Consider the following 26188-nt stretch of genomic DNA (forward strand, 5'->3'; position numbering starts at 1 on the left):
ACTTGAAGTGAGAAAAGACAAACTGAAGGCTAAGCTAACCCACAACTGCCCATCTAACACAGTGAATATATTAGACTATATAATATAGTGACTTGTTTTGAGGCTTCAATGAGATAATGCCTGTTTGGTAGCCAGAACAGTGTCTGGCACATAGTTGGTGCTCAATTAATGTTAGCTATTATTAATTAATGATATTCGCAATACGACATAATCTTTCAGGGTTGTTTAGTATTATATACTTTCAGTATTATATACTATGTAATATAATATATAGTCTAATATATTCACTGTGCTAGATGGGCAGTTGTGGGTTAGCTTAGTCTTCAGATTATGTAGTCAGGCAGAACTGGCTACAAAATCTGTGGGGCTTGGTGCAAAATGAAAACTCAGGGCTCCTTGTCAAACATTATTACAAATTTTAAGAAAGTGATGGCAGAGTATTAAACCAAGTGTAGGGCCCCTCTAAGCATGGGCCCTTATGTGCAGATTGCAGACCCATGAAGCCAGCCCAACTCTCAGGGTAAAATGAGCAAGAGAGAGATGAATGCCATTGTCTCCAATTTTGGAAAACCTGGAATCAAGATAAATTGTCATTGGAACAGGTCTATAACTGCTTCATGGTGAATAAGACTCTGTGATTAAAACCAGTCATACTAAATATCAGTTATTCATTCATGCTTACCACATCGAAGGCATACTGATAGTTTCCTGGAAGCAAGTTTTTTAAAAAAGTGTTTCCCATTCCCCATCCTCACAGAGCTCATGCTCCAGCAGGCAAACTGACAAGCAAACAGGCCTACCATATGAAGCATCTGATTGTTACAATGGAAGAATTAAAAAAGTATTAAGTATTTAAAACTGAATCACAAATCCACAAAGTGTAAGTGTCTTCTATAGATTAGTGCATTTCCACTTCTAACAAAAGTTAATTTCAGGTGTGGCACAATTCATAAATTAGGCCAAGAAGTAGACTGTTTTTGGTAACAATAGGTGAGTTTCTGGTTGGGACATTATTTTGCCTAATGGAAATTTTGTCTAGCCTGTGCTTACCTATTTCTCTCCACATGAAATCTGATCATTATTCCTCCTTTTCGTTACCTACTCCTCCCTAAACATTTATCCCAATCCCATTGCCAGAGGTGTGCAGACCAAATGAAGTGACCCAGTTCCCTGATGTGTTTGGAGAATGCTTTGTATGTTCTGTCTGAGACCCAAACATGTGTAGGAGAGGATAGAGAAATCCGAGTTTAATGTCAGGCTCAAGTTAAAGGGAAAAAAATAGGCAGTTTACTTCAGACTTTCCAAAGCCCAGTGATACTGAGCAATTTTCACATTTTCAAGCATCAAATCCAATTAACCTTTTGCAGAAAATTCTGATTCAGGCTGCATTTGATTAGAGCACTTGATTTATTAGCAATGTCTGCTCTGAGTATGGAATGGGAAAATTCCAAAAGCCTTATGTCACAATCATTTGTACAAAAATCTAAAGCTATTTCACTGATTCAGAAATAGAGTTCACCCTTGACATTGGACAAGAATCCCTAAATTATAATTACTGCTCTAGAGAATAACAGACCTGTTGAGATGTGGATGCTGGGCACTGAGCTAGGTATATTCTCTGACTGACCCTCACCTAAACCTCTGCATCCCTAAGTGGATGATTCATAGTCACATCTCAGGGCACCTACAAATTACTCCTTGTTGTGATCCTAAAGCGCACTGTACAAATACAAAAAATCTGAATGTTAAACTTGTAAATATCAAGGTACTATTATAATTGTTGTTTGTCAAGCAAGAATTCAGAAAACATAATTTAACCAGGCTGACATTCTCTTAAATAATTGGCATTCACTGACTAAGAGCTAGGCTTTTCTAAGGGAAAAGCTTTCAAGTAGAGCAAAAATATTAAGGTTAAATAACCAACGGGGGGACAGTTTGAGATATTTTGTATTACAGATCATTTTAGCCATGATGGGTTCACTCACCCTTTAAAGAATACTTTCTGATCTCCACGCTCATTTGAACAGGGTCCAGTTGGCATCAGAAGTAGGGCACCTTGCACAAATCATCCCATGACTTGTAGGTGGGGGTGGGGGATTCTGGAGACTTGGTTTTTGAGGGTACCAGTGACACATATCCAAGGCCATGCTTTGCAAGGAAGCCGGGCACACAGCCTGCCCTCCTCCAGCTCCATTGCAAGCCTGGAAGCAAGCCTGCACACGCTTTTGTGAATTTGAACCTACGTCAAGTTGAGCCAACTCAATCAGTGGGGAAATACAAATGCCCACTTCATTTTCATTCAGCTGATCAGAGGCTTGCAGTGAAGAGCTGCCTAGGACAGCTTGCCAGAGAAGCTCCAGGAAGTAGGGCTTCCTTAAAGAAGGCACATCCTGCCGTTAGCCTTGTGGCATTTCAGAGGGCCCGAGAATTCAAAGGAAAAAAGGAGAGCTCCAGCTAGGGTGAAGTTGTTATCACTGAGGGCCAAAACACAAGAGCAGACCTATTTATAAGCAGCCAGGAGAGCATCTCACCGGGGATTATGAATAAGCAAGAGCTGAATCTAAAGAGCTGTCCATTCCTAATAAGATGATTATATTATGCTCCATTGACCAGAGAGGCTGACTTAGGAGCTATTTTTGTTTGTTTGTTTGTTTTAGTCTTGGCATTACTCTGGTGAGATACTCAGTATTTTCCTGTGTTTTGCGGTGATGTGAGAGGCAACATAGAATAATGCTAATGATTGCACATCTGTAGCCAGAATCGCTGGATTCAAATCCTGGCTTAACCATGTTCTAGCTTTCTTAACTTAAGCAAGTTACTTAACCTCTCTGAATCTCAGTTTTCACATCAATAAACTGGGGATAATTTAGCACTTACCTCACACTATTGTAAGTTTAATGGGAATAGTATGGATAACGCACTTGGAACTGGGCCTGATACATAGGTAGTGCTTTTTTCTCCTCTACCCTGTAAGAGATATGGCCAGAGCTAGGATTCATCCAGGTCAACACCTTCTTATAGTTTCATTGATTTTGGTCTTCCTTAAATGGATGAAAACAAAGCAATTCCCTGAAGCTACAAGACCATATAGCTGCTAAATCGATGCCATTGGGGTTTAGAAAATTCTGACATGAATTGGGCTGCATTAGTCAGGGAAACCTTTGTGGAAGGGAGTCATTTGTTAATTCAACCAATATTTACTAAGCTCTTATTATGAGCCTGGGATTGTACTAGTGCTTGGGATACATCCCTCTTGATGAACAAGAGGGACAGGGCTCTTTTCTGTACTTGGGCTGGGCCATGAAAGATTTGGAAGAATTAGATGAACAGAGTTGCAGAAAACAGCCCTGGTAAAGGTTCAGATATAAGATAAAGATGGTGGACATGGGAGAACAGAAAATATATTTTGGATAGGTTCTGTTTATTGAAACCCAGAGAACTTGATAACACAAGTGATGGAGAAGGAAAAATGGAGTTTTCAGATGTGAGCAAGAAGTGAGCACTATGTATATGAGGAGGGCACACATGAAGGACTAGGAGGGAAGTTGGGTAGAGCCTGGGAATGTGTGCAACTTGAAATCTATTTCAGGATTCTGGGAGTAGCATAATGTTCAGATTTACAGTGGTGGTGACAGAAACAGGGGAAGAAAAATACAGAGAGGCATTCTGAATAGAGCACTGATAGTACTTGGTGACTGAACTTATGAGATAAAGGAGAAAGAAGAATGAAAGATGATTTAATGTTCTCCTAACCAGTTGAGATGATTTAAGCATTAACCTGGCTCCAGATAGAAAATCTCTAAGGTTACTCACTTTAAAGATAATCACTTTTATACATGCATTGTATAGATGAGTGCCTTAATCAAAACAATATGTTAAAAATCGGTAGCAAAGTTGGAACGATATTTCCAATTTGTGACTCTTTCTATTACAGGTTGAGTATTCCTTATCCAAAATGCTTGGGACCCAGAAGTGTTTTAGATTCTGAATTTTTTCAGATTTTTGAATATTTGCATATGCCTTAGGAGGTATCTTGGGAATGAGACCCAAGTCTAAACACAAAATCCATTTATGTTTTATATACATACCTTATAAACATAGCCTGAAGGTAATTCTATACACTATTTTAAATAATTTTGTCCATGAAACAAAGTTTTGATTGCATTTTGACTGTGGCCTATCATATGAGGTTAGGTGTGGACTTTTCCACTTATGGCATCATGTTACCGCTCAAAAATTTTCACATTTTAAGGCATTTTGGATTTCAGATTTTCTAGGATTAGGGATGCTCAACATGTTATACCAAGGGAAAGGTTACAGTAGCATGGATAACATATAGGCAGACTCAAAATTGCATCATTTGCATTGGCTAAGGACCTTATTCTGTCTGAACCTTGGAGAAAGCATCTAATCTCAAAAGATTGTAAAAAGCAAAGAAAAAGATTTTTAACTCAATAGAGCTCAATGGTTGTTGTGTTCCTTCCTGTCCATACTTGACCCCAACCTCATTTAGACTTTGTGGAGCATCTTGTTCTGAAATTGTATTGACTCATGGGTGAAGGAAACACACATTTAGCAACTACCAGAAGAGAATTCTTGGAGCTGTGTTAGATTCCTTAGAGGATTTGCTCAGTGGTAATGGAACAAAGTATGTTTGGTTGGTACAGGAGACAGGATAATGTAAGCTGTAATGTGATTCAGTGAGAGAGTCACAGATGACTGCCGCATAAACCAAGCAGCAACGAGTAAATGAGGCCTGTCCAGACACATCCTGCTGGACACTCAGAAAGTGACCACTGGCAACAGTGTTTCTAAACTTGAATGCCAACCCAAGAGTGCCAGAATGTCAGAGCTGGAAGGAAACTCCAACATCATTGTGACAAACCTATCATTTTACAGATGAAGTCACTGAGGCCAGGAGAGGTTAGTGTAGGAAGAAGGATGCGTAGCAAAGTGAAGGGAGCAGCACTAGGAGGTGATGAAGAGCATAGGTACTGAAATCCTGTAGCTCTTAATCAAATTATTTCACTTTCCTTGGCCTCATTTTTTTTTTTTTTTTTTTTTTGATTGGAGTCTTCCTCTGTCACCCAGGCTGGAGTGCAGTGGTATGATCTTGGCTCACTGCAACCTCCACCTCCCAAGTTCAAGCAATTCTCCTACCTCAGCCTCCCGAGTAGCTGGAACTACAGGTGCCCACCACCACACCCGGCTAATTTTTGTATTTTTAGTAGAGGTGAGGTTTCACCATGTTGGCCAGGTTGGTCGCAAACTTCTGACCTCAAATGATCCACCCACCTTGGCCTCCCAAAGTGCTGGGATTATAGGTGTGAACTACCACGTCCAGCCGTTGGCCTCATTTTTGATGACTTTATTTTTAAAATGAAAAAAAAATGCCATCTATAACAAGAGGCAGTGAGCATAAATTAAATGCTTCATGAAAAGTTTCGTATGCAGCTGGCTTTGAGGGTCATTTTGAATTCTTCTTTACTGTCTCTGTTCCCCGCATGCATGTAAAGTTATCATCTATTCCCCAGTGCCTGGCTGTTGTGGTGCAAATGAACAGGAAACAACCATTCCCCCAGCTTTCTGCCTACCCGCTGAAGATTGCAAGACCCAGGTCAACCGTGACCCAAACATGGAGCTGTCGTCCCAGCATTGTGAATAAGGGCAGCTGGGAGTTGGGGAGATGGGAAGTGCAAGGGTTAAGAGAAAAACAAAACTTGGCTGATGTGTTGGTCTCTGAGGTCCCAGTGGCAGTCAGCCAACTCACTGCTGTGGCCAAGGGGAGCTTGAAAATTAGGGAATGAGAAGCACCTTAAAAGGAAAACTTATCTGCTTTTTCTTCCTGAAGGAAGGGTTTTCCTTATAGTGGTTGAAGTCGTTTTCTCTCTCACCCAAATAATGGGATTTCCTGATGTAAATTACCTCTTATCATGGAAATGTAAACAAGAAAAAGAAGATTAATTAGGCGAGCAATTATTATGTGGCAACCACTAAGCTATGTACTTTACATATGTTAACTTATTTATTCCTCAAAATAACTTCATGAGACAGGTATTGATTTCAAAGCTGAGAAAACAGAAAGTAGAGGCACAGAGAAGAGAAGTAAATTAGCCAAAATAGTGGAGTATTAAGTGAAATTGGGTTAAGGTGTAAAGTCAAGCAGCCTAGCTCAAAAGGCTGCTGTCTTATCAATGCTTTGTTGCTATATAAACTTGCCTGTGTGAGGGAAGAACAAAGGCAGAGACCACAGAACAGGAGGAACACAGGAAGCAGCAGCAGCACTATGCCAACCAGGTAAGAGAGCAGAAGAAAAGAGGGAGCAGTGTGATGGCGCAAATGAGCACACAGTGCAGAAAAGAAAGGTGAGGTGGAAGCATCAAGGGTAGCATAGCCCCAGAAATTGTGTTGTTAAATGAATTTTCTGAAGTCTGTAAAGACTCCTTCAGATACATAGCCAATAGCCAACAAAGTGGGCATGTCCAAGAACTCAGAGGAGTTGATGAGAAGTGATCAAGCAGCTCCGCATAAAGTCTCCGCTCATGACAAGGGACAAGAACCTCTCCAACTCAGCTTTCTTAACAAGCCCATCATGATGCCTGGTGGTAAACGCAGTGGTTCAGAGATCACACCAGCTAGGACCCGGTGGTCCCATCCTGCTCTGCTACTCCCTAGCCGTGCATGGGATCTTGAGCCTCAGTTTCTTCATCTATCAAATGGGATTAAGACTACTCCTCATAGAGGTATGGTGAGAGATAGGTGATCCACCATTTATACAACGCCTCACTCAGAGCTTGGTACACTGATAAGTTGTGCAGAATAATTAATAATGAATATCATTACTGCCAACCTTGGGTCATCTTCTATGAGTTAATTTTATCTCAGAATCTACAATCTTGGACTTCTGCACACATTGGAGGCAGGTGCCTTATATATGGCATTCATCTATGCAATTGTTTTTCATGCTCTGACTAAAGAATTTATGATGATAACAAGAAACACAACCTGCAAGTAAAAAGGCAACACCTAAGGGCAGTATTTGTATTGGCTGCAGAGTAAACAGCATAAATACTCAATTTCAGGTCTATAAATAAACTTGGAGAGGATTGGCATGTTTTCACATATTTCTTAAATGTATATCTTATTATAGTTATTGAGAGTTGAGCATCTGTTAAGAATATTAAAATCAAAGGAAGTGTTAAGCCTTAACTACAATGAAAGTATTAATATAAAGTTGGGAACTATAACCTTTTCCAAACCACAAAGTCAGAATGACCATATTTTTCATATTAAACAAAAGTCAACTGACGAGTGAATTGCCTTTGAAATGCTAAAAAATTTAAATTTTATTACAACTGAAAGTAGGAGATGTGCCCAATAGATTGTTAAGCAAAAGGTGGAAATAGATATCACATTCTAACATAGGAGAATTGCTTTAAATGCTGAAAATGGCATTGCAAATTTCTCTGAAACATCTAACATCATTCATTAAAGTTTGCTTTATCATACAATGCCACAGAAAACTACAAAGTAAAATATGAGAAACTACAAACCAATCTAATTTAAAATAACCAGAACAAAGGCATCCTTAATAATAGTTTCATTACCTCTTCATCATTTGCTGATGTACCATTGATATGGTGAGTTATAAACTCTCTGAGCCTCAGTTTTCTCATCTATGTAATAGGAACAGTAGGTAAGCATGCTATAATAATCTTAGTTATTATCACTATCAATTGCTGTGGTGCAGAGAATGCCATTGTTCTGCCCCTATATGGGAATATAGTAAGTTTAAATCCTCAAAGGTAAAAATTAAGAGACAACATTTCTTAGTGTTTCACAATATAGTTTGAGAATCAGATAGATCAGTGTTCAAGTCTATGGTCATACCACCTTGAACGTGCCTGATCTCGTCAGATGAGTTCAAGTCCTAAATATTTGGGCCAGTCATAAACTCTCTGAACCTCAGTTTTCTCATCTGTGTAATAGAAATAATTATCGTAGTATCAATCTTATGAAATTGTTGTGAATATTAAATGAGATAAATGTTTATAGATACTTTAGGAACAATTTCCGGCATGTCGCAGGAGCTCAAGAAATGATAGCTATTTTTTATGTTAATAAATCTGAACATGATTTGAATATTACCTCCTCTTGGGGGAGGGGCAGTGGTAATAGCTGTATCTACTTGTTAAGAGAAACTATGGAACACTTCTTGGATAATGTTATTCTCAGTCTTCTTTTTATTATGCAATATCCAGAGATCTAGGGCTGTTCTGGGGCAGTTATGTTTTGACAAGTTACAGGGCAACTATCTTTTGGTGAGGTCTAATTAGAGAATGGGAAGAAAAGGAAAGGAAAACTAAAGCCAGTTATGAGAAACTTTAGTAGAAGAGGTGATTCAGGGCTATTGCCTATTAAGAGCTCTTCCTCTCACCAATCTGCTAGGAAAATCAAGGGTTCGCCATACGTAGGTGTATGTAACACATATGCACTGACAATATAAAAAATAAAAAATAAACCATAATTTCACAGCCTTTGGTGTGGAGAAACGATGCAGTCTGAAGATTAGATTTATGGCCTAGGACCTAGGCCAGTGGTGAACAAGAAAGACTTTCTCAAGAATAATGAGAAGGAATATCCCTCAGTCTCATAATTCAGCCAGAGCAGGTGCTTATAGAGCAGAGTGGGTATAGCAATGAGCTCTTCAAAAGAACTCAAAGATACTGGGAGGGACTCTTCTTTTCTTTTGGAAAATTCCCTAAAAGATTCCTGCTTCCTTCTGGAACAACAGAGCAACAGGGCAGTTGTGATGTTGGGTTTAGATGACACTTATTTAGGAGATGGAGCAATAAGATCAGAGGTCTTCTAAGGATTCTGGGGAGTCAGTGTATGGATGGAAACCAAAATATGAGTGTGTAGCCCCAGAAACTGCTCCGATAACCTGGTCAGAAACTAGGCAAGCTGGCAGGGGTTGGGAAGCACAGATGTAGAGCACATCAAGGCAAGTGACCAAGAGTATTGTAAAAAGACATTTTGGTATCATCTTGTAGCAAGTTCTGGGGAAGTTCACTGACTCAAGGATATGCACAAGCATGGGGGTGCTGATAATATTAACAATGCCAATGGCAGTGGTAATAATAAGGATAACATGAGCAATTGAATGTAAAAGTAACAGGAAATATGTTTGACTCTACACACACATAGTGTCATTTAATGCTTGCCACTTTGACTTATTCTCACCTTACCAGGTTAGGTCCTTATTTAAAAAGCTCTTCGAGAATCCCATTCAACACTTCCTTCACATAACTTTGCTCACTTATAATCATTTAGTTATCTGTGTTATTTTAATGTCATTGTCACTAAACTGTAAGCTTCACAATGTCTGTTTCATGAGGTTTGCTCACTATGTACATCTAGTACCTAGCACAATATTTGAAACCTCAATAAATAGTTGCTGACAAGCTTGTAATTTGTGATAGCTGAAAAAGGAAAAAAGAAGAAAAGAGAAAGAGAGGAAGCAAGGAAGACAGGAGGAAGGGAAGGGAAGGAAGGAAGGAAGGAAGGAAGGCAGGAAGGCAGGCAGGCAGGCAGGCAGGCAGGCAGGCAGGCAGGCAGGCAGGCAGGCAGAAGGAGCTTAAGCTCAGGCTTGCCCAGGGGGGCACAGCCAGCAAGTCTCAGAGTTAGGATCTGAACCCAAGTGTTTTTTAACTTCCAAGCCTGTGCATTTAGCTGCTATATTACATAAGAAATTATAAAAGAAAACTAGAGGCCTGTTCCTGTCGCAAAGGAAACTAGACCAGGGACAATTCCCACCTACAGGAAGCCTTGCATATATTTTCATCTTGGGTAAAAATGCAATTTAGGGCATAGTAAGTTTTGGCACCTGCAGGTAGGAAGAGAGGGCTATGAATTGGAGAAGTGCGCAGGTGAATCTAGTTAAGGTGAACAGTAGGTATCTCAGTAGATGACATTCAGAGAGGACACAAAATCTTTTAATGGAAACATTTGGAGAGAAAAATGAAACATGGAGAGGTCAACCTCTGTCAACAGTGAGATCTCTTAAGTATTTCTATCTTTCTCATCTGGTCTAGAGAGAAAAAGCCTCAGTGATGAAATGATGAAAGCCCCCCTAATAAACAAACTGATTCAGTATCAGAACGGCTATCAAATAATTGAAGTGCTTCAAAGCCATTTAAAAATAAATACATAAAAAAAGTGCATGATACCCTTGGATCTCTAATATCTTCATTTTTTTCAGCTGTCAGCATGTCTCTGAAAAAGCCTAATGCCAGAACCGTTTGGGTTAGAAAGGGTTTATTCAATAGCTAAATTAAACCTTCACTTTGAGCCTACTGACCTCAATAGTGATGGTGCCAATGAGTGGCCTGGGGGAGGGCACCACCATCCCTTCCAATCTCCATCAGCTTTCCCACAAATAAACATAAAATTTAAATAAAATCAGAATATTTATTACTCAAACACAGATTCAAGACAATCCCTCCTCCTCCTCGAAAAAATAAAATAAAAAATAAAAAAAGCTAGAATGCCATCTGTAGCTACTAAAGTCCATCCGACAACCCAAGTAATTGTCTAAAGATGCAAGCAAAAGCATGACCTTCTCCTTCACCCTCTCCGGTGGCTTTCCATTGCTTCAGAATCCATTCCAGATCCACCTCCATTGCTCATAAAGCCCTGCCTGATGTGAATCTCCCATTCTTCTCTCCTGCCTCTGTTCCCTTCCTCACTGGTCTCTGGCCATGCTGGCTTCCCTCTTGTCCTTGAGTTCACCAAGGCCCAGGCACTTCACCCTACTGTTTTCACTCCTGAAATGCTGTTCCAGAGCTTCATGGGTCACAAGGTATAGGGGTCTCAGTTCAAGTGCCCCTTCTCAGAAAAACCTTCCATTACCACATAAAGTAGCCTTCACCACCACCCCTCCCATTCTCCACCACGATTCCATTTTGCCTCTTTCACTGATTTTACCATAATCTGAGATGATCTTGTTCATTCCTTTGGTTTGTTAATCTTGTGTCCTCATACTTGAACTCAGGCTCCATGACAGCAAGGTCTTTATGTGTCTTGCTCGCCTGTGTCTCACACCTAGACCCCTGGCTAGCCCTTGCACTGTCACTACAACACTTCCTATGTGTCTTAGTCAAAATGTGATCAAGAGTGCGATGAGCTCTGTTCTTCATTGTGCCAACTTGAACTGGGTTGCCATGAAGACAGAAGATAGCAGGAAACTCAAGAGAAGAAATCCAGATGAAATTGTTTGATCTGGCATTTGGATAAAGAGGATTAGACTTTGCTGAAATTGTATACAGAACTATATTTGGGTTTGTAACTAGGCCAAAATAGATTTCAGTTGAACACACTTTAAACTGCATTTTAAATTGTCCCACTATGTATCCATTATTGCTAACAATATTTTTATTCAGTTTAACAAAATTCCATATATCCATCTCCATTGAAATAAATCACTAAATTTGGAAAGGTGCTTATCTTCTGGTATCCAAAAATGAAAAAAAAATCATTTGTAGACATGGAAATTTGAGGATATGTGGAAAGGGGTTGCCTGTAGCAGGGATTCATCATAGAGTTTTAAAATGAGTTGGTGCCTTCAAAATATCTAACCCAACTCTTCAATTGAAACCGGAATTTCCAAGATACTGAAACTAATAATGCTGTAATACATTATACTTACATAAAAATTTTTCAGCTTTCAAAATATTTTCACATATATTTTAATACTTCAATATTCAACCCAGTAAGAAAGTCAGGAACACTCATATAATTTACCAGTCTACAGATGGGAAAATAAAGAGGTTATGACTTAACCCAACAGACACAGTCGGGACTTGCAGAAAGGACACTCCAAATCTGTTCTCACCCACCTAGCAAATTCTTGGTCTTATCCTCATAACTAATAAAGAAAGGTGCAGGAGATATTAGAATTTTTCTAATTAAACTCAATTTCTCTTCACTACCTTGCTTTCTTTCCCCAATGTTAAAGCCTTATTTAAAGTCACTCAACTGCCTGGGGCAATGCCAGGACTAGAATCCAATGCAGAATTCTCACCACCTCATCAGGGTAACTTACTAAATAGGAGCCAAGAAGTCATACCATACCACAAGACTCCTTAATCTAAGCAATTCTTGCTCAATATATAAATGAAGCCTAAATATTTGATGACAGAGGAATAGTAAAATAAATTATGATGCTGATGAGATCACCAAGGGTTAAGGAACTTCAGGTTGTCTGTCTCCAAAGCTCATGTTCTGCACTCAACAAACTGTAGTAGTGGTTGGTTCTTTCTTAACAATGAGATTATTTGGGAATTTAATTTTCTTCTATGTATCTTCTTATTTTGCAAGTTTTCTGCAATGAAACCTGTCCTCTTAAAATCAGAGGAAATGATTAAAGGAATCAGGCAGACATATGTGAGATACTATATTAACTGCACACTCCTGGAACCAGAATGTGGCTCTCAGCCAGTGTGATCCTACGTGGCAGATGGGTGCTTTGGGAAGAGCAGAGGAAGCATGATCCAGGGTATTGCCTGGCATCCAGGAACTTTACTGGGACCTCTGATGTGCACATGACATTTAATAAGCTTCTACTATGGACCAAATACTCTTCTAAATGTTTTGCATATTTTAACCCATTTAATTTTCATAATAACCATATGCTGCGTGGCTTGACTCTTTCACCAAAAGTTTGTGATCCTTACACAGGATTCATTTATTAAAACTGGGTATTTATTGAGCATTTACACACATGCACACATTGGGAATCCTAAAGTGAGTAAAATATGGTCTCTACTGTGGCATAGTCCTTGGTTTTTGAGCAAGGAACAAAGCAGGTATAAGAATGTGCTATGCCTAAAAGAGAATAGTAATTAAGATTTATTGGGAGCTTAACATTTTATCTTAAGACTTCACCATCAACGCCTGCCTGAGTTACTGGCCTGCCAGCCTGTGCTACAAATTTTGGACCTGCCATGCCAGTCCCCACAATCATGTGAGCCAATTCCTTATTTAAAAATTCCTCTCTCTCTTTCTCTCTGTATGTATGTATGTATACACACACACACACACACACACACACACACACACACACACACAATTTGTTCAGTTCTGTCTCTCTGGAGAACTCCAAGTGCTACAAGTACACTTTCTGATTTAATTTTTTCAAACTTACATGTTTAAATTACCCATGAGAAAGACCGTTATCATCACATCCACTTTCCTGAGGAGGAAACATGTTCACTAGCTCCCTAGAGTCACACACACAGGTTTAAGCTGGATCAGCCTGACTCCAAAGCTAGTGCTCTCATTCTCAACCTGCTGCATATGTGAAGGTTTCACTGAAGGCAGACAGTCTTTCGTTAGTCCACTTGAAAAGTCAGAACAGACTGTTTCCATATAGAGGAGGAATGGAATGGCAAGTCCAAGGGCAAGAGAATGGCAAGGAGCTCTGTCTGGCTGGGCCAGTGAGAGATGAGGCTGAAGGCAGCCTGTGTGTGAAAGCTTTGCACAGCACACTAAGGCATTTGGACTTCATCTTAGAAGCATGGTAAACAATCAAAGGCAGATGAGGAAATTGATGTCTTTTGTGGCTGTGAGGAGGATTCATTAGAAGGTGGAAGCAGCAAGGTCTGATCAGATGTGTTAGCAGGGGATGAAAGAGAGAGAACAGAGTCAAGAGCTATTTAGGAAAGACAATCTACAGCTCTTAAGGACCTACTGATGTAGGACAGGAAGGAAGGAGGAATTAGGAATGAATCCAAGCAGTGACTCTAGCTTGGCTACCTGGTAGACATAGTTCTTCAAATTAGTGCACAAGAAGGCTAAGAGAAATTTAATGGTTACAGTCAATAGCACAGGAGTAAGGTTCTACCTACAATCAGGCTTAGAGACCATTTCTTGCCATTGTTAAAAGAACTGCTGCTGTGAGCAATTTTTGACATGTCATTTTTGGTGATTCACTAAGGGCATTTGTAAAGGTGGGTGCACAGGTAGATCACCTATATTCTAGTGGTTTTTTTATATGTATGTTTGTTTTTGAGACAGAGTCTCCCTCTGTGGCCCAGGCGGGAGTGCAGCGATGTGATCACAGCTCACTGCAGCCTCCGCTTCCAAGGTTCAAGTGTTTCTCCCGCCTCAGCCTCCTGATTAGCTGGGAGTACAGGTGCGCACCACCATGCCCAGCTAATTTTTTTGTAATTTTAGTAGAGGCAGGGTCTCGCCATGTTGGCCAGCCTGGTCTGTAACTCCTGGCTTCAAGTGATCCACCTGCCTCGGCCTCCCTAAGGGCTGGAATTACAGGTATGAGCCACCTCTCCCGGCCTGTATTCTAGTTTTATTCCCTGTGTTTCAACTTTGGGAAACTGCTTGTGGTAAGGAATGCAAGGTAATATCATCTCATGTGCCAATTCCAATCAATTCACAGGAATTTCCTGGAATATGATGTTGAGATAGATACTAAAGCTAGGGAGAAAGATGGCTGTGATTGATTAGTGATGCTGTACATGTCCAAGAAAGGGGTGGCCTAGCACATGGACATTGAGAATAAAGGATGATAGAGTATGCTTGTAACTTAATAGTATGGTGAAGAGGAGAAAGAAATCTGTAAGACCTGTCTTCAGGAGAGGTACAGCAATAATTTACAGAAAAAGCAAAAGAGCAAGCAGTAATGTCTAGCCTCCAAAGGCTAAGAAATCCACAAGTAACACCCAATAGAACAATGGAAACTGTTCTATTTTATTATTAGTTATTATTGCTAATCTCTTACTGTGCCTAATTTATAAATTAAACTTTATCGTGGGTATACAGGCTGAGAGAAAACTGTCTGAGAAAAAAACTGACATCTGCACCACAGATGTATATTTATTATTTCATTTGCTCTTCATAATGACTCTACGAGGTAGGTAGCCAGCATTATTCTCCCCTTACAAATGGGGAAGCTGAGGCCAACCGTTCCAGAACTCACTCAAGGTCACCCAGTCACAGAGGCGGTATAGTCCCTCTTCAAGTCCTGGCCCTTCCCCCCACACTGTACTGACTCACTGAGAAAATCAGGGGAGAGAGCTATAAATGGTCACATTGTATGTGTACTCAGTAGAACGATGACCCTGGGGACACATTCATTTGTGTCTTTTGGCAGTCACCCAGCCTGCCTCAGCACCTTTGAACGTGAAAAACACCACGGGCTCCAAGTCTTTGTCTATTCACAGTTTTGGAATCATTACTAAAATAAACTTTGACTTGTCCTCTTACAGAGAGAATAAAAATCCTTAGGTAAGTCTTTTCATTTGGCCTTGGTTTCTGTAACTCTAAAATGAGGTTGAACCCATTTGGTTAATCTTCAAATGATGGCACACATTACCATGTTTTCATGATAATAGCCACAGCTTTCATAAAATATCAGTGAACACCGAGCTGTCCTCCTCAGGGGAAAAAAAAAGGGCTTTTGTTCGTGGTGGGAACCAGGCTTTCTGATAAAATGTGTGGTAGAAGGTAAGCTGTGAAAGTTTAGAGTGCACTGGACTAGTGACCATCACATCATGACGCTCTTCCTCAGAAAATTGTGAAAATTTTCTACTGAGCTACTGAAAAGAGCCCACTGGGATAAAATCCTTCTGTGTGAGGTGGCCTTCTTCAAGTTGATGACCGTTCTGAAAGATCATGACCTGATAATAAAATTAACTTGCTTAGTTCTGAAGAAGGCTTTTGAAACATCCAGTCAGATTTAAACAATCTGCTGTTTACTTGCCAGTCAGAGACCTAGGCCAAACACTTTGGATATGAGCAAGATTTTCCAGTTACGCCATTATACGAATAAACAGCACTTAATTAGGAGTCAAGCCTGGCTGATAAGTGCTGGTTCTGCCACTGGTAAGGTGGTCACCTTGAGTGTCACTTAACCTTGGTGGGCCCTAGTTTCCTTCTGTTTAAAATAAGGATAGTAATACAAAAGTCCCTCCTTATCCGAGGTTTCATTTTCTGTGGGTTCAGTTACCCACAGTCAACTGTGATCTGAAAATATTAAATGAAAAATTATAGAAATAACCAATTCATAAGTTTTAAATTGCACACCATTGTGAGTAGTGTAATGAAATCTCGTGCCATCCTACTCCATCCTGTCTGGGACATGAATCAGTCCATTGTCCAGTGTATCCATGCCGTCTACACTACCTGCTCTTAGTCACTTAGTAGTCGTCTCAGTCATCATGTTGTTGCATATCGCAGTGCCTGTGTTCAAGGTCAATGGCAGCCTAATGCTGTGTCACAATGCATACGTCATTCACTCCACTTCATCTCATCGTGTAGGCACTGTAACATCTCACATCATCAGAAGAGAGGTGCATACTGTATAACAAAATATTTTGAGACAGACACCACATTCGCATAACTTTTATTACAGCAGATTGTTATAACTGTTCTAAATTTTATTATTCGTTATTGTTGCCAATCTCCTACTGTGCCTTATTTACAAATTAACTTTATCATAGGTAAATTTAATTTTACCTATGATAAAGGTAAAATGATCATAGGTAAAACTGATACCTACTGATTGATACCTATGAAGGTATATATATAATTATATATATAAATCATCTTTATCTCATATATATGTATAGGAAAAAGCACAGTACATATAAGGTTTGGTAATATCTGTAGTTTCAGGCATCTGCTGGGGATGTTGGAACATATCCTCTGCAGATAAGGGAGGATTACTGTACTTATTCTTTCTACCACACAGAGACATTGCACGAATAAAATATGTACATGCTAATGTGGTATCATATACTAGACTCCATGCTTCTGAAGAAGGGGGACATTGTTGCCTTGTGTTTTGCTGCCATTTCATTGTGCCTAGTACAGCACCTGAGATATCAGAAACACTCTAGGTGTATCTGTTAGATGAATAAAGCATTTTTAAAACTTTTAAGCATGTGCAAATGTCACATAATCTTTGACAACGCCCTAAGTGAGCTCAATATTTTCCTCCTTAAATTGTTTGTTAAAGAGAAGAAACACAGGTAACTCCACACAAGCTTTCAAAAATCCTAAACCACTAGTCCTGACACATAACAGAAGTGGATATGAACCAAAAATAAAAATGAAAGTTTTTGGTATACACCAAAAAACATGTGAGTAGATGTGTAATTTTGATCCTGGAATGACACTTTCATGGCATTTACATCTTTTCTGTGAAAATGTTCAAGCCTAGAGTTGTTGCTGAGCTCTCAGCTATAACTTTGGGCTTGGAATGGTGAGCTAAGACAAGGACATGACACTCATTCATTTATTAAATGTGTGAGAAGAATGAGCCCAAGGGGCACTGTCACAAGACATTCACAGAACAGGTATCTGAATGCTAGACTTCTGAATGCTCACCTGTCACTTGATCCATGGATCACATAAGCTCATGCTGACTGACTTCTGCAAAAGGATGCCCACATGGGCAGACATTTTAATCTGTTTTGTTCACTACTGAGCTTATGGCACTTAGAATAATGCCTAGTGTGCATTCGATACAGAATATTTGATGAATAAATAAACAGTTCCAGACTAGGAGTTGCAGAAGAGGGTTGCCATAAATGCACTTTTTGTGTTCCAGTGCAGCAAAGAGGCAAAAGTAAATTGTGGATGCAGAATAAACATAGAGAAAAATTAAACTAATAAAAGGCAGATAGTAATGCATTTGAATTATTTGTGTGTCAGGGATGAATATATTCTGAGGTGAGAGGAAAAGGAGTCAGTCATTAGAATTCAAACCTTGGAGGGAGTAGATGTGAGGAATCCTAATCATTCAGCAAATGCCAGAGACTGTTAGAGCTGGAAGTTCTAGAGGTATGGCACATCAATTATCTCATTTTGTTTGCAAGGAAACAGAGCCCAGGAATGTAAAGTAACTTTCTCATGGCATACAGCCAGGCAGTCACAACACTTAGACTCAAACTCAAGTCTGACTTCTGGGTTCATGCTCTTTCAACCAAAAAGCCCAACTGCATAAAATCAGCTAACACATTGAGCTCCTAAGATTAACAAATTCTTCAATCAGGAGTAATTTGCATCTGAAAAATCTCATATTCCATGACATTGCCACTGTACACACAAATACACCGAACAACATTACACTCGTTTACATTCACTCATTTATTTAAAAATACTTTCCCACATTCCAAGTCGAACCTGCTGGCTTTATAAGCCACCATTTTCAGGCTTGGTCATAAACCAGAGAAAAGGAATGAGAACCCAGGAAGGGAAAGGTGGGATGGAAGAATGAGAAAAGTAGAGAAAGGAAAGGCAGAAATGCAAGGAAGGCAAAGGAAGAGAGAAAAGAAAAAAAGCATCCAGGATACTGACAAAACTGACTCTGGGAATTCTTTGAATGGTGGTGCTACAATGTGCCTCTTTTCATTATGAAATCATTTCCTAGGAGCTCATCACCAAAACAATTCAAGCTCAAGTACATATTTTCAAATGAACTATTTCTTTTTTTTTGCATCTCAATATATATTATCTATTTCTCATAATTTATCACTGCAGAATATTGTCTTATTTCCTAATTGTTTCATGTTTATTGATTTTATTTCTCCAGTGAGAATACACATTTGAGCAGTTTTTTCTTATGTCCATCATAATGCCCAAAATAATACCTAATAATGAATAGTATACAGTTATCTGAGCCATTTATATCTAGTTTTGTTCAAGTATTCAATTAATAAACATGTTAAGTATTTATAGTGTGCCAAGAGCTAAGGATACAGAGATGAAAATGGTAGACCAGATTTCTGCCTTCGTGGAGCTTACATTTGAGTGAGAGATTCAGCCCACGCACTGAAAGCAACCACAAGCCATAAACACAGCTCTGAGGAGAGAGAGCGGGCTGAGATGGACTCAGTAGCCCAGGATATATGTTTGAGATGACAAGGATGATAGCAAAGGCTGCCTGAGGAGGTGACAGTTTTGCTGGGACCACAAGAGAATTGGTAACTCCATGACCTGCAAAAGGAGTGTTTTAGGCAAAGAAAAAGCCCTGAGGCATCAAAGTGTTTATTCTAAACACGAGGAGGCAGGCAGTGTGGCTTTCAGTGTGAGTGAAGTATTTGATGAGCTTGAAAAGGCACAGGAGGCCAGAGCATGCAGGGTCTTGTAGCCTATGGATTTTAAGAGAAATGGGAAGATATAGAAGTTTTCTTAAACAAGGAAGTCATGCCATGTGAAGTATTTAATTCTAGATGCCTAATATCTTTCTAATATCAGATCTTTCTAATATCCTGCAGATGTAGTTAACCAACATACAAGTTCCAAGAATAGAGGCCCATCGCTTCCCAAGTCTAAATGCACTTCCCCAGTCTCTCTCCCATGGAAAGCTTGCCATTATGTGCCCACACCTAATTTGGTAGTTAGCACACAAACCTGTGAGACCCAATACCTCTTCCTCACACCCTACTTTTTCCTGCTTTTACTATGCTCCTCAATTCTGTTCTACCTATGACCTCTTTCTTATTCAGTTAATTTCTCCAAATGGGACTTACTCAGACACATGAGCCCAAATTCATAATAATCCCTTATCATTTTTCTCTTTTCCAACTCCTTTAGAATTATCTCAGTAAATTCCCTCTCCCACTTTTAATTCAGTCTGTGAGTTTACATCATGACTTTACTCATAATTTAAAAGCAGTTCGTATGATAAAATTGAATTGAGAAAAGATAAGCCACAAGTATGAAGGTAAAATTGAACATAATTGAAAAATCCAGTGTCATGAGTATCTAAAACTTCTGAAAATACCTAAAGTATTTGATGGTATTCTAAAAATACCTTCCAATTTTTTCTCCAGCTCTTCATTGTCCTCCAATTAAAGCTTCTTTCCTTCAAACAGCAACATCCAAAATTAAAAACACATTTAATGCCATAATTTTCTTCTATTTGATTACTATGGGAACCATACTGTTCTTTACACATTTTATGGCAAATATTTGCATGTTAGGTAGATATTGGGTTAATAGCCTTTGATGGACTTGTGTGAGACTCTATTATTTGTATCATTATTCCTATGGGAAAACATGTTCCAAGTAACCAACTCACAAACAAACTTTCAGGAACATAAAAATTGTGAGTTGGTAACTTCCTGTACCTTGTTTATTTGAAACATGGATAGTGTGTGTGCTACATCCAACAGAAAGAATGATCCAGAGTCTTCTAGTATGGTTTATCTAATTTAATTTTTTTAAAGACTCCATATTCTTTTTAGAAGTATAAAGATGACCCCTGACATTTGGATGGGAACATATATATCTAAAGAGGTTCTTTATGATACAGAACACTGGAGAAGATGAGAAATTACACAAGTGATGGAACATATATTGGAATCTTCTATCTGCATGTTTAGATTTTCTAAAGTAATTTCATCATTTAAAGAAGAGAATCAGTAGGAAAATTAGAAGCATTCCCTTTAAAACTTCTTAACTAAATACAAAATGAACAGCTCCAGCTTCAAGATGTCTTGCTCTTTTCTGACCAAACCAAAGAATTTTCCAAATGTTATTTTAGTAAAACTCTGTTTCTAGATAGGAAAAGAAGAAGTTCTTAGTGTTTATAAGGTTTATTGCAACAACAGAAGTTTAGTTACTCTTCAATTATGCAAAATTTTTTAAATAATGATTTTGGACATAAAAGGCATTAGTAAGAAATTAAAGGGTATAGTTCTGTGAATATTCATATTTAAAACCGAGAGACACTGAATATGCAACCAAAGGCACTACAGCCTATTTTTCAATTAGGCTTTTATTTTCAATTTTCAACATGCCCAACCTGATGCAAAGCAAAACTAAGAGGTTCCTAGAGGGTCAAAAACATGAGCTTTGTGGTTAAATGGATGTAGGTTCAAATTTCACTCCACCATTTTTTTGCCTCAATGCATTATTTTTACTTTTGAAATGTAGAAAAGGACTGAAAAAAGCACCATATATACAATATAGTTAATTTCAGGTTATTATGAGTAGTAAATATAATAAAATATATTAAATTATCCTGAATATTATAATTAAACCCAGTAAGCTCTTAAAAATATTTGCTTGTTAATTTTTTAAATTGTCATATAAAATGAAACCATTGGCACCCAGAAACTTATCTTTCTAGTATAGCACCTAAGAGCCTGAATATGGAACTAAAAACACAAAACGCCTTCAGTTGGGCCTATGTGAACAAGGAAAGTACTTTCTAGACACCCTCACAAATAGACAGATAGCCCAAGAAACTCTGACTTAGTTCCAGTTATCTTAGAAAGGATAGCTAAAGAATGCCATTTTCAAACTTTAATAATAATATATCAAAAAATAGTCCTTGAATAGTTGCCCTAACCACATAGATTTCATTGTAAGCTTAGCCAATATGTACACTCCTTAGTTAATAATTCCCTTTGCTCATCATCTTTCCTTTCATATTTGTACTACAGAAGGCTCCAGATCATGTAGCTTTCTTTAGAAAAGAAACAATTCAATGCCAACCACTGCCAAAAGATAAAGTATGCAGGAAGTAACAAATCAAGTCCCTTAAAATATGTTTTTTAATTAAAATATGTTAAAAGAACCATGGAGCCACAAACCACTAATCACCTGCTTGTGGTCCCTGGGGAATTATTTCGTTGACTTCCACAAAATTAGGATCACTGAGGAGGTAATAACATTTATCATCTACGATTGGATGGATTTCCAATAGGCATTGAATGAATGGAGCCTATATCCTGTTCCACACAAACAAAACGTAGTTTACTATGACCCATTCTGCTGAATATTTGTTTACTCTTGCTTTACACAAAGTAGAGAAGTGCCTTTGAAAAGTTGCCATGGCCATGCTTTTTCTGAGCAGCAGACTAAAACACTTTAGCAATATAGAAATGTACATCCACACGAGTGCAAATATATGTTTTCTTCCTTTCCAGAAATGTGTTTGGGTGGATGACTCTATGTGTGTGTGTGAGACACACTAGTTCAGAAGAAATATGATTTTAACTAGATGTTTGGTGGCACATTCTCAGAGTCCCCTAATGTTTCAACAAAGAGCTGCCATGACAAATTTGGGGTGCCTTTTATGAGGTTCCTTATCTTTCCAAGGTTATTGTGGTAGATGTACAGAGGCTGGCAATCTCTAGAGATGAGTTAAGTCGAAATAATAATTATATACCACACCTTCAGAATAAGAGCAATTCAGAGGTGAAATTCTGCCATGCAATACCAGAAACATGAATGTATATTGCCAAAAAGACTGTCAACTAAGTTGGAAGGCAACTGATAGCAAATTGATTTTTGGTTAAGCTCCTATTTACCTTTCTAAGGCCACCGAACTATTAAGATAATAAGGCTTAAAAACATTTAAGTAGGAGCTATGGGTAGAAATAAATGTTAATTTCATTTAGCTATTTAAGCCAGTGGGAACACCTGTCCAATTTCTCTTGCAAAAGATCTGGTGAAAGACAACTATATCCATAGTATAACCTCTAATTCATACCAGTGCTAAGATAACATCGTTCATTAGATAAATTTGGCAAACCCAGAGCAATAGTGCTAATTCAGCTCCAGCACCAGTCTTTGTTGCAGTTCTCATTTTGGTTTAGGCAGCCTGGATAAGCTTATCACAGAGCTTTGAACTGACATTCTTGGATGGCACAATAGACCATATTACCGGGAGAATCATTCATGAGCATCAAAAAACGTTACAACCTTCAAAGAAGATACTTTAGTGCCATGGTTTGCAAGGCAAGAAGTGAAAAGAAAGAGCATCCGATTCTCTATGCAACACTGAAATCTAATCAGAATGTGTGCAGATGCATTTTTAAGAAATGCTATATGAAGTTGAGCTGGAGAAATACAGTACCTCTACAGGCAAGATATTTTTTCTGAAGAAGATAATCCACATGAGCTTTTAATTGAAAAGTGCATAAATAACACTCTGTTTGTCTTGCCTTGTTATTCAAAGATTAAATCAATTTTGAATTAATGAAAATGATTTAATCTGAGAGTGTTAGCAATCTCAATTTATTTAGGCCTGGATTTAAAGGGCTAGCTTGAGAGCCTTTTGCAAACAAGACTCAGCTCCATAACAAAATCATACTCAACCTCTCTTTTAAGGTTATCTTCTAAAATCTGTGGGTTTTGACTCTAGAATTCTTCACTCCCCCAAATCACATTAACAATGTTTGACATGATGACAGGGAGAGCAAAAAGAATTCATTTCTGCCAAATAAGTACAGGCTACACTGCTGTTTTTATGAAACCTTCCTCCTCTTATTCCATTTTGGTAAATTTCTAAGGAATAGTTAAAATCCGTAGGACAAACCTTGGCTTAAGAGGTGGCCTCTCTGCCATTTTCATGGCTGATTTGAGACCCATTATGCACTCAATTCTGCATTGTGAAATCCAGGCTGGGGACAAATTTCTGCCTGTCATCTTAGGAAAGGCCAGGAGTTTTGCACCATCCTATAGTGTGAAAACAGAAAATCAAAGCCTGCATAGAGCTGCTTGCTTCTTTCCTGATCAGCTTGCTGCTTTTTTTGAGACAATCTTGGCTGTCACAGCATCAGACTGGGAAGGGTAATTTAGCAGAATAAAATATAGTTTAAATAGCATCTCTCCAGGGAAAGTTCCTCCTTACACTCAATATTGAATATGCGAAAAGATCATCAGCAAATAATCATTTGATACTTGGCTAAAATCCATTGGACAGGGAAAGCATTTAAGGGAGCACAAAATTCTTTTTTAACCTGATAAGACCCCGAATCAGGAGGCAAGAGGCCCGGATATTTTCCTTATATTTTTCATTCTGTTGCAATGACATTCTCATACAACTACAGTTTATGGACCAAATTTGCTGCCCTCCCCATCCCAATAATATGATGTAAACTGCAGAGATAAAAATACCTTATGAGAATTTTCACAATTTTAAACAGTTCACTGAAAATGTCTGTATGGATAACTCTGTTAATGACCTCTCCTGTCTAATGTCAATTTCAGAAAACAAGTTTCCATTGTAAATGTTTAATCAGTGTAGTCCCAGGAACCCAGAACAGAAAACCTTATCTTCTCGCCCAACTTATTTGCTCTGCAAGCTCTTTCCTAGCTCCATCTCAGCTCCCTGCAAACACTTTAGGCTTTTCTCTCTCAAAGGAGCTGGGAGCTCTGTAGGTTCTGAGCTAGGCAGCAGCCCTGTGGTTTGATTCCATTAGTCTGAGCCCAGATCCACTGCAAGCAAACTGCAGCATTTCTGCTTGCAAAACCTTGGCAACCAGGTTCTAGAACCGCCACATACACTGGCTGCACATATTCTTCAATGCTGTTCTGCCCAAACCTTGCCTGAAGCCAGTCAACCATAGCAGAAAGCATCCTACCTTCCATCATGGTGGCAGAATTGCATTCCTTAATTTCCAAGGAGTCTGAAAAAACACAGGAGGATACGATTCCAGGTCCCAGCTAAGTCCTCACCACGCCGCTGCTGAGGTCTATTCCGTCCGCTGCTGAAGCCAAAGAGATAAGTGTTAAGCCAAAAGACAGGCCATGGATGCTGCTGGTGCTTCTTCACCTACAGGCAGGCTACCAAGAAGATGCTGAGAGAAAGGGAGAGGAAAGGCAAGCTGGCCGAGCTGCACCGCCTGCGCTGCCTCGGCCAATCCCTTCAGCTTTGGACCGCGTCACATGGTAGCCAGCCTGCATCTCCTGACACAATACCCCCGGAGAGCACACAGAACCTATTTCCCGTCCCCATTCCCCTCCACCCCCATCGCCTCCCGCTTGTCACCAAATACACAGCCCCTTCCCCACCTGGTGACGCACTTCCCCCGCCTCTCCTCGTCGTCTCCTTAAGCTTACAGAAGCGGCTGGGTGCCCGAGATTAGTTATCAAGGGCTGCCACCTTAACAGGGGACTCTGGCGTGAAAGGAGCACCTAAGTGGCTCGCTGCGGAGGGGGTTCTTTTCTTTTTCTTTCTTTCTTTCTTTTTTTGTTTTTTTAAGAAAAACTTAATAATTCCGTGCAGCCGGAAATCTTAGCAGCACACTTCTAAGCTCCCATTCCGGTGTCCTTTTACCCTGAAGGAATTCCAAATGTCAGTGTCTGTGGCCTCCGTGCACATCTGTGCGTCTCTCTCTCTCTCTCTCCGTCTCTCTTTCTCCCCTCCCACCCTTCATTCAAGAGAGAAAAATCAATCCGACTGACGTCACATCATAAACAATTATCCCCAAAAGGATGATGCAGAAGAAATTTCACCCCAGCTGCCTTCGTGAGAGCCAGGGAATTAATTGCGCATGACATGCTGAAGAGCTGGGAACTGTCATTAAAACAAAGAAACAAAAGAACCCACCCGAGTGGGGCTCTGGAATCAAACTGGCAACGCTCGAGATCGTTTCTGGGGCGGGAGGCTGGAAAGGGGAGCAGGCAGGGAGCGGAAGCCTGAGCCCGACCAAAGACAGCTGTGCACGCCGGCTCCCTCCCATTCCAACCTGGGCTCGCCCTCCGGGCTACAGACGGGACCCTGCGGGGCGCCCTTCGACGACCGGGGAGTTCGAGTCCCGCCGCCACCGCGTCCTCCCCGCCGAGCGCACACGGGAGCGGCCTCGCTTCCCCAGGTGGGGAGCTTTTCTCGCAACCGACTGGGGCTGCAGCTGCCAACTGCAGTCTCTGTAAGAAACAAACTTTCTCCTAAATGACACGTTTCTCCGCGACGCGCCTCCTGCATCTGGTGTCGCCTTCAAGCCTATTCATTCACCCAAGTGGAAACCTGGAGGGAGGCAGTTGTGCCTGGTTGTGGCGGAGCCCAGGGTTTTGAAGCTTCCAGGGATGGGATCTGGGGGCTGTGTAGTTGCCTAAGTGGGAAGTTGTGTCACTGGGCTCGGTTGGGTTCAGTCTGTCACCTGACTGCTCTCCAGAGACCATGGAGCCTTTCAGAAGGGCCCAGGCCTGGGGGATCTACGACCCTTGGGACCCTTGGTTCCCTTCAAGAAAGCTCAGACAGCGAAGGAAGAAAAGGGCAGGGCAGCCTATGAGAGAGAGAAGGCAGAGAAAAAGGAAAGGAGATGGGAGGAAAGGGAACGCCTTCTTTAGAACTCAGGAAAGACAACATCAGAAGTGGGCATTTCTCCCTGTATAATCTCACAGTATGACCAGGAGAAAAGCTGTTACA

The 26188-nt window shown here is 39.9% G+C and overlaps 1 protein-coding gene across 39 annotated transcripts in view; it reads right to left on the bottom strand.

The window, feature by feature from the left end:
• SGIP1 (SH3GL interacting endocytic adaptor 1) overlaps positions 1-25660 on the bottom strand; it is a 216292-nt gene extending 190632 nt beyond the window's left edge. For 12 of the 39 annotated variants that reach the window (XM_019019444.3, XM_055350206.2, XM_019019440.4 and 9 more), the window contains exon 1: positions 24402-24789. In XM_019019444.3, coding sequence (XP_018874989.2) covers positions 24402-24411 — 10 coding nt within the window. In that variant the 5' untranslated portion in view covers positions 24412-24789. The other 27 variants (XM_055350337.2, XM_055350323.2, XM_055350307.2 and 24 more) reach the window with 8 other exon arrangements.
• Between the last annotated feature and the right edge of the window lie 528 nt (positions 25661-26188).

This window comes from Gorilla gorilla, chromosome 1 (assembly GCF_029281585.2).
Source record: "Gorilla gorilla gorilla isolate KB3781 chromosome 1, NHGRI_mGorGor1-v2.1_pri, whole genome shotgun sequence".
Classification (NCBI taxonomy): Eukaryota; Metazoa; Chordata; class Mammalia; order Primates; family Hominidae; genus Gorilla; species Gorilla gorilla.